The sequence below is a fragment of the Elephantulus edwardii genome, unplaced genomic scaffold (genome assembly GCF_000299155.1).
Source record: "Elephantulus edwardii isolate Elephantulus edwardi_28Jun2011 unplaced genomic scaffold, EleEdw1.0 scaffold00069, whole genome shotgun sequence".
Lineage (NCBI taxonomy): Eukaryota > Metazoa > Chordata > Mammalia > Macroscelidea > Macroscelididae > Elephantulus > Elephantulus edwardii.
In genome coordinates, this window is record NW_006399819.1 from 10,786,842 (window position 1) to 10,796,073 (window position 9,232).

The 9,232-nt window shown below is 35.5% G+C and overlaps 1 protein-coding gene across 2 annotated transcripts in view; it reads right to left on the reverse strand.

Annotated features, from left to right (window-relative positions):
* Positions 1–4,477, reverse strand: part of NEXN (nexilin (F actin binding protein)) — a 50,283-nt gene extending 45,806 nt beyond the window's left edge. The window contains exons 1-4 of one of the 2 annotated variants that reach the window (XM_006888589.1): positions 4,399–4,477; positions 918–1,109; positions 650–728; positions 416–564 (exon numbers count right to left, since the gene is read on the reverse strand). In XM_006888589.1, coding sequence (XP_006888651.1) covers positions 416–564; positions 650–728; positions 918–1,109; positions 4,399–4,425 — 447 coding nt within the window. In that variant the 5' untranslated portion in view covers positions 4,426–4,477. The remainder of the gene's footprint in view (positions 1–415; positions 565–649; positions 729–917; positions 1,110–4,398) is intronic. The other variant, XM_006888590.1, reaches the window with a different exon arrangement.
* Positions 4,478–9,232: the final 4,755 nt, after the last annotated feature.

Consider the following 9,232-nt stretch of genomic DNA (forward strand, 5'->3'; position numbering starts at 1 on the left):
AATAATATTTTTCTCCATCATTTATCCTTTGTGGCTGTGAGAACCACTAATTACTATATAAAAGCAAAAACTGTCCCACATTTCTTCCATTATTTTGTTATTTTGTATCATCAAGTCTGAACCAACACTTAGCTGACCCTCCAGTGGATTTTCAGGAGGTAAAAATCATGTGAGAGGAGACTGCCCATCTTTCTCCTGCAGAGCTGCTGGGGGATTTGAACCACCAGGAGGCGCCACCTTTGGGTTTTGCAGCACAGCTCCTTAGAAACTGTGCCACCAGTGCTCCATTATTTTCAAGTTAGCAGGCATTTAAGCTTATATTGTATTCAAATGTTTAATTAGGCAACATACTTATTAGTTTTATCTTGCTCAATTAGTTTCTGAAGCAAATATAAGCTTAATATTGAATGTATACCTGCTCAGCCTTTTTTGCTAATTCACGCTGTATTTTCCTTTTTTCTAACATATCCTGCTCAATTCTGCGTTTTCGTTCCTCCTCTGTTCTCTTCCTTTGTTCTTCTTGTCGTTGTTTCTCCATTTCAGCAAATTTACCTTTAACAGTTCCTAAAAATATAAGAAGAAAATTTATGCTATTTTGCTGTTTTCTTCTTTGCAATATTATTTACAGTTTGCCTCTCAAATTTCTTACCTGTTAGCTTTGGGACATAAGCCTTTTCTATTTTAGAAGATGCCTCTTCCTCATCATCAGAAGCAAGCATCTCTTTAATCTGGATGATTAAATAAATTTATATTAATATATCTTCAAATATTAAGACAAAATGATATGTAAAGCTTAACATTAGTATATAAGGTAAACACAGAAAATTATTTTAATTATGCTTAATATGGTTAATGTGAAAAATAAATTTAAAATATGAAATTAATATTTGCACAAGAATAAAATAAAAAAGAATAACCTCCTGCTTTCTCCTGTTCCATTCTCTCTCTCTAATATATTGTTCTTTTCTTCTTTGCTTTTCATCTCTAGATCTCCTTTGATTTCTTTCTTCCCTGGCTTTTTGCATGGCTTCAAACTTATCCTTTACATCACCCTTGCCAAGTTTTGGCACATAGGTTTTTGGGATAGGTTTAGATGAAGAAAGCAGAATCTTTATTAGAAGGCAAAGAGAACATAGTTAAAAAAAATAAGATAGTAAGAAATTACGTGAAGATAGAGTAAGTGATATATAAGAAATACTGAAACAGGCTCATCAAATCTGATTAGATATTTTCTAAAGCTTAAATATGAAAAATAAAATTACAGACAAGAGTATGAATCTCATTAATGTGTAAAAAGGAGCTCCATTTATAAACACATTTCACTGAATCCAAAGGTCAGTAAAATATAAACATTTAATATTAAAAATACCCATATTTTACTCTATTCTATTATTAAAGATAAAGGTTTGACCTCACTTACTTTGAAAATTACCAAGATTAGTTCCCATAAACTAGAAGATATTTAAACAAAGCAAAAGTTTAGATTTTCATGTTTAAAGCCTGCCTTCAGTATCTCATAATACTATATGAGATACAGATACTACAAGTAAATACCTTTTAAACAAACAGATTAGAAGACTAGAAGTGAAAAATCAGAACACCAGTTCGAGATGCAATCCTTCTGTGTTGGCCCTAGGACAATGTCCTTGTCTTCTTTTAACACCTGTTGATCCAATGTCCCTTTGAGATATCTTGGTATTAATCCTCACTGGTATCTAGGAGGTTTTCAGTGTTGGGATCCTGGGTCCAAAGAATGCCCTTCTGCTCTCAGCAATTTTTCCTTGGTGGTAAGTCCCTCCTCTACTTATTTCTACCTTGGATGATAAAAAGTGATACAGACCACACTTTGCTGAAAGTCCTCTTTCATTGGATAAGTGTTGTAGCCTGAGTAGGAGTGTTGCATTCCACCCTAATCCTCTTACAATTGGACGATCATATTATGTAGGATAAGTCCATCATCACATACTGCCAAATACTGAGAATCATGGCCCAGCCAAATTGATGTATATTTTAGGGGGACACAATTTTTTTTAGAGGGACACAATTTAATCCATGACAAAACCTAATATATATATACCGCCTTCTTATTGGTTTCCATTGCTATATGAATAAAACTGTAAACGAGTTCTCGACTCCTCATTTTGTGGCTAGGTGTACCAGAGGAGTTTTTCTGAAGTTTTCCCTGCATCATTTTTTATCTTGCAATAGATAAGAGGAGGGAGAAGCAAGCCGAATAAGAGGGACCTCAGTGCCACCAAGAAAGAAGAGCTGGGAGCTGAGTATGTACGTCCTTTGGCTCCAGGATACTGAGAAATTCCTAGACACAGGCAGAGGTTGATGCCATGAGATGCAGAGATCACACAGCCGCAGAAGCCAAGAGAGACAAGGCCCTTTCTTCAGAGCAGATAGAATGTCTTACCCCTCAGCGGGCACCTTGGATTCGAACTAGTTGCCTCCTAAACTATAAGAAAGTAAATTTCTATAAAGAGAGAAAGATCTTTCACCAGAGTCAGTACAGAGAAAAAGCATCTCCCTAGATCTGATGCCTTAAATTTGGACTTCTAGGTTCCTAAATTGGGGGGTGGGGGGGAGGAGATTGTTTCTTGTAGTATTTCTGGTACAGCAGAACCAAATAACTAAGACAGGCTACATAATTAAAATGAGCTTTAAGAAGAAAATTTCCAAATGGTAAGGTAACTTCCCAAAGATGGAACAATCTCACAGAAATTAGGGAAATTCAGGAAAGCAGATTTTCATTTAAAAAAACCCCTAATCTTTTAGGGAAATTCAGGAAAGCAGATTTTCATTTAAAAAAACCCCTAATCTCTAAAAGAAATTTTAGTAAATAAAATTTCAGTACATCAGTACATCCAAACCCTTTCTCCTAGTGATAATGGCAAACTAATTTATAGCGTATGAAGGAGCAGCCTGTATTTTATATTGTTTTATCTCCTCCTATGTGGTTTACTGCCTCTGAAAATTTGCTGGATAATCATCTATGAGTAAGTTCCAACTTGAAAATTTATTAAAACAACAATGTAGGGAAAGTAATATATATCAAAACGTTTGTCAAGTCAACATTTTTTTACATGTACAGTTAATAAGGTTGATTCTATTTATCATGTTGTATAGCAGTCACCACTCTATTTTCAATTTTTTTATTACCATTAACAAAAATTCAATGGCCCTTATACAAAAGCCCTCCTTTCCACTTCACTTATATTTTTTCTTTTTTTATTTAATTTCTTTCTTTTTCATTTCAGTGAACATCTACAGAGATTTTGGAAATTCACTTATATTTTGCAACCACTATTTTGATCTTTACAATTTGCCTTTTCTAATTACTCATGTACATGAGACCATACAATATTTGACTTCTGTAACTGACTTTCTCCATTCAGCAGTAAGTTTTCCAGGATCATCCATGTAGTAGGCTGTATCAGAACTCCATTTATCACTATGCCTGAGTAACAAATTGCTGTATGCTTGTACCACGTTTTGTTTATCTGTCACCTGATGGATATTTAAGTTATTTCCATCTTTCAGCTATTTTGAGTCTGTGTTTTATTATTTACTTCTCTGGTAAGAACATTGCCTATTTAAAGTTTTGCTTATCTGCTTAAAATTTCGGTGCACAAGTAAGTGAAGTTTTCTTAATGCAGTTCCTAGTAATGACAGCCAAGAAACAGGAATAAACTAAGAAAAGTTTTATTGAAGCTGTTGCAAGTAGTAACTAAGAGGGTGAATTATCAACTTCTCCTGTGACTATAGCTCAAATTTATTGTTTTAAATACAAGAAGAAAAGTCTAGTTGTATTTTCCAGGTTAATTTATATTCCGTGTACATTAGATTGTTTACTCCTTGAATACTACTGCATATTGTTATGTACCTTCAAATCAGAACTGACCCATGCATGACTAACACTTTAGCAGGTTTTCAGAGGCAGTAAATCTCACAGAAGATTATCATCTTTATCACAAATGGGAGTTAGGGATTCGAACTACATGCCTTTGGGACTGCAGCGTAATTTCTTACCACCAGAGCTCCCTTTGATAAATATCTAACAAGTTGGTACTTATTCTTTGATAAATATCTATCCAGCTGGTACTTCTGGATACAAATAATGTCTATAGCTTATCAAGTTCATTTCAATTCTAAAAAGTATGGTGGCCATCACATCTATCTTATTATTGTTCATAAATTTAGTAATCATATTTCCTAGATTAGAATAAAAAGAAAAGGCCCAAGATGAGACTGAATTTTTCCTCTTATGTTTTGTATCTTGTACTTCTGCTATTATCTCTAAACATGACCTTTTCAAAAAACGAGACCCTTTAAACAACTCCTTAGCCAACAATATACTGCTCTTCCCCCCCCCCTTTAACTTTTGAGACTTACCTCAGCCTTTTGTGAAATATCATTCATTTTGCCTTTATATGATCTTCTGGTGAGTAAGAAGTATTATATGTTTTTGTACCTGAAAAAAATTTAGTAATATATAGGAATTAAAAAAATTTTCATTGTACGTTCAGTGAAAATTTACACAGCAAATGAATTAGGTTTCTATTTGGTAATTTCATACAGTCAGTGACATTAGGTACATTCTTCACCTCGTGTCAACAGTTTCTTTATTTACTGGTTGCTCTGTTTCCCAGTCTAGTTCTTTTATTTCTTTGCTTTAGAATAATTGTTGACCTTATGATCTCATAAAGTTGTTAGTTTGCTTTTATTTGGAGCACTGTACTTGTGGATAACCAATCTATTCTTTGTTTTAAGGAGGGCAGTTTAAAAAAGAAAGAGAGGCCCTCTCCTCCTGTGTCAGTTACAGACTCAGACACATGATTGAAGGTCAGCTCTAAGTCGATTCTGACTTGACAAGGAGTGAGTTTAAAGTTTGGGGTGTTCTTGTTGTGTGTGTGTTTTGTTGGGGATTTTTTGATGGCAAATCTTCTTCACTTTCTGCAAGCAAGGTTGTGCCATCTGTATAGCATAGGCTCCTGATGAGACTTCCTCCAATCCTGATGCCACATTTTCTTCATATAATCCAACTTATTGAATGCAGTATACAGATTGAAAAGGTGTGAAGAAAGGATACAACTTTGACATGTTCCTTTCCTGATTTTAAACCATTCAGTGTGTGAGAATTATACTTTCTCTACATCTTCACCAACACTTGCTATGGTTAATGTTCTTAATTTAAACATTGTAATGGTGTGTAGAAGTGTCACATTATGTTTTTTCATTGTGGGTTTAGTGTCTGTAGTGACAAATGAATTTGAGTTTGTTGTTGTTAAGTGCTGTCGAGTCATAGGCGACACATAGTGACCCTATGAACCAAAGTCCAGAACACTAATTTGAATTTAGAATGACAAATTATTTTTAGCATCTCTTCACATGTTAATTTTCTATCTGTAAATTAATGGTAAATTGTCCAATTTTTTCCCTCATTTCATTACTTTGTTGATTATTTTGTTAAAGTTTTTTATTGATAGTTTTTAAAAATAATATTTTGTTGAGTTTTAGTTAAAGTCTACATACAAGTTAGGTTCCCATTTTACATTTTTCACACAAATTGTTCAATGATATTGGTTACATTTTTCACCATGTGTTAACATTTTCTTTCTTTCTTCACCCCTGCCCTGTAACAGAATATAACCATCAGTAGGGTTTTCTAGTCTTTAATCTTTACACAAGTAGATCAGGTCTTTCTACAGGGGAACACTGGGTGGTCCAAACTACTGTTCTTTTGGTTAGCAAGCAAATGCTTAACCATTGTGCAACAAGGACTCTCTTAAGACTTAGCTCAAAAAACTCAAACTCGTTTCCATGGACTTGGGACCAACTCAAAGCTGACTCTTCATTACCGTCTAAAGTGACTATAAATCACATGGGATTTAATCCCATCTTCTGTCAAAGAGCAGCTTGTGGATCGAACCATTACAGAGGCTTGACTTTAGGATTAGAAGATAGATCCCTAAGAGTTCAGCTGGAAAAATTCATGTACGCCTGAGGTTGGCATCTCCTGGAGCAGTGCTTCTCCACATGATGAAAGAACCACCTGAGGCGTTGGGTTAACATGACTATATTTACGCAGTAGACTCCAGTGTATCACCTACTCCAAGAGAGAAAAATTAATGCAGTCTGTTTTTGTAAAGAAACAAAGCCTTGGAAACAGTAGGGGGCTTCAATAGTTTCTTTAATTATATTCCCTTTATTCTCTTTCTGGTGTTCCAGTTTCCTTGCCCCTTTATCTTCTTTGCTTTTGAGTAATTATTGATCTTTTGGCCTCATACTGATTGTTTTTAAGTACAGCATCAATCGTGTGAGTAATATCCTTAATTTTCTGCTTTTTTGCTACAATATTATTTCAGTGGGAAGATAAAGTTCTAAGTTTAAAGAGTATCTTAGAGATACAGTGTTAAGAGACCTGTTTTCTACTGTCCCAGCCTAACTAGCTTTTAAACCCCTTTTAATAGAAATTTGAGTTCTGTTCCATATGTATAAACCCAGCTCTCTGCAATCAGCTATTCAACTTGATCAGAATGGTCTCTGGTAGGTGCATCACCTATTTTTTTCTGATTTCAGGATAGATGGCATTGTGTAGACTTGTTTCTACTCTGTGCGTATAGTTACTTTCTTACTGTTTTGCTCCTGATAAGAGGAGGCCTGTAGTTGTGCCACACATGACCACCTAAAAGCTTTTAAGACCCTAGATGCTACTCATTTCATTAAGGATGCAAATAATAATTTTGTGAACTGTGTTGTATCAATTAACTGAGCTGTTTTGTAAGACTATGCTTCTATTAATAATAATAAAAAAAAGACTATGCTCCTAAGCTTTTAAACCCAAAAAAACCAATGTGGGAAAGTGTTTGATTATGGCTTCTGAGGAAGACCTATATCTGTGTTTTGAGTTAATGTTTATGACTGCATCCACAGACACGTATTTGGGCAGCTCACTGAAAGATCAGTGGTTTGAGCTCACCAGCAGCTATGCAGCTATACTTCTGTAAACAAGTGAAAAACCACTATTCTCTCAGTTTCTTATATTCAGATGGTTTGCATCTTGCTGTGATACTGGAAGCTATGACATTAATATTTCAAATACAAGCAGAGCCACTCATAGTAGACAGATTTCAGCAGTTTCCAAACTAGGCAGTAGTACTATTGACTACTGGTATTATAGACCTAATCTGAATGTATGTATGAATGACATAGGAAATATTTTTAAAAAGATGGAAGAAATATACAGAGTTAATGTACCAAAAAGAACTGGTCAACATTGAACCCTTTTAAAAAACCCCCTCTCACTCACTGCCATCAAGTTGAAACTGACTGGTAGCTGACCCTCCATTGCCAGGCAGACTAGCCTATGTTCCTCTGAAAGTAAGCAGAAATTCTGTTTCAGATTAGGTGCCTCACCCTTCAATGTCCCCTATGCTGAAGAAGTGCCACCAGTGGCCCAGATCACATCTTGAATCCTCAATCTCATAAACTCTGACCTGACTGGGTACCTCAAGTCCAGCCTTCTGTTACTGACACACTGTCACAAGCCAGACATCTTGCCTTCACCAATCACAGCAGTGACAGAGACACTAATCAAGTGTCCAGGTCACTCCATTCAATGTTCCTTCAGGTTTTTTTCTTCTCTTTCTCATTGTTTTATTCCCCAAGGATTTTTCATTTTTGTTAACTCATTTTGTTTTCTATTTTGTTCTTAGGTTTTCTTGTCTTCCCCCCCATCTTCTGCTTTGTCTCCTCTCTTTATTCCTCGCCTTACTGCTTCTTCAACTTTAGTGTCTATCAATAGATGACGGTTTAAAGAAATTTTGGTACATTCACACAATGGAATATTATGCAACACTAAAAAATAATTAAAAATATGGGGGAACTGCACAACATGAATGAATGTAGAGGAAATCATTCTGGGTGCCATGAGTCAGACACAAAAGGACAATGATCACTATTATAAATAGCTAAGGGAAGATTTGTTGTTGTTGTTGTGTACTGTCAAGTCAGAATCAACCCATAGCTAACCCTCCGGCAGGTTTTCAGAGGCAGCTAATCATATTGCTAATCCTTCTCTCATAGAGCAGCTGGTGGCCTCAAACTACGTGCCTTTGGGATTGCAGCACAGCTTCTTGCCACTAGGCCACCAGAGCTCCCAGAATTATTCTTGGATGATTCCCAGAGATAGGGAGAGAAGAATAAAAATTAATATAACAGACATCAAGTTGGGTGCAGGGAAAGGGAAAGAGATTGATCAAATATTATAATTAATTAACTAAACTCATTATAATCTGTGTTGTAAAACAAAACGTGAATGACAGAATGAGAAACCAATGTGATTCGAAAACTTTCACTCAAATGACAATAAATTAAACTTTTAAAAAGATTTAATGTTTTTTGCAAACTTCTTAATTTTCACTGCCCCTATACTGATGCAAGCCTTGAATTACTACAGTTAATAAATTTAAATTCTAGTTCTACTTCTTCTAAGATAAAAATAAATGAGATAATATATGTGTAAAATGATACAATAATAGCTAACAATATTGTTGTTGTTAGGTGCCATCAAGTCAAATTTGAGTTGTAGCAACTCTGTGAACAACAGATTTGAACTCTGTCTATCCTCATCATCTCTGACATGCTAGAGTTGTTGTATTGCTGTTAGGTGCCATTAGGTCGAGTACAGCTTAGAGCGACCCTTTGAACAACAGGTCTGAACCCTGTCTTATCCTGTGCCATCTTCATCATTTCTCGCTCACTTTGGCTACAGTCACTGTGTCAGTCCATCTGGTTGAGAGTCTTCCTGTCCTTCACTCACCCTCCACCTTTTCTAGCATGATGTCCCTTTCCAAAGAATATCCTCTCCTAAAAACATGCCCAAAGTATATGAGAAGAAGCTTCACCATCTTTGTCTTTAAGGAGCACTCTGGCTGCACTTTCTTCAAGATATAGCTGTCTGGGATTTTTTTGGAATTCCATGGGATATTCAGTACTATTGTACACACAATTCAAAGGCACCAATTCTTCTTCTGTCAACTGAATTTATTGTCCAGTTCTCAGATGCATAGCAAATGACTGAAAAGATCATGGCCTGAATCAGGTGCAGCTTAGTCTTTAAACTGGCATTTAGGCTGCTCAGTAATTTGGAAAGGTCCTTGACAGCAGACTCTCCCAATACAATATATGTTTGTGTGTGTATATATATTTTGTTGTTGTTGTTGTT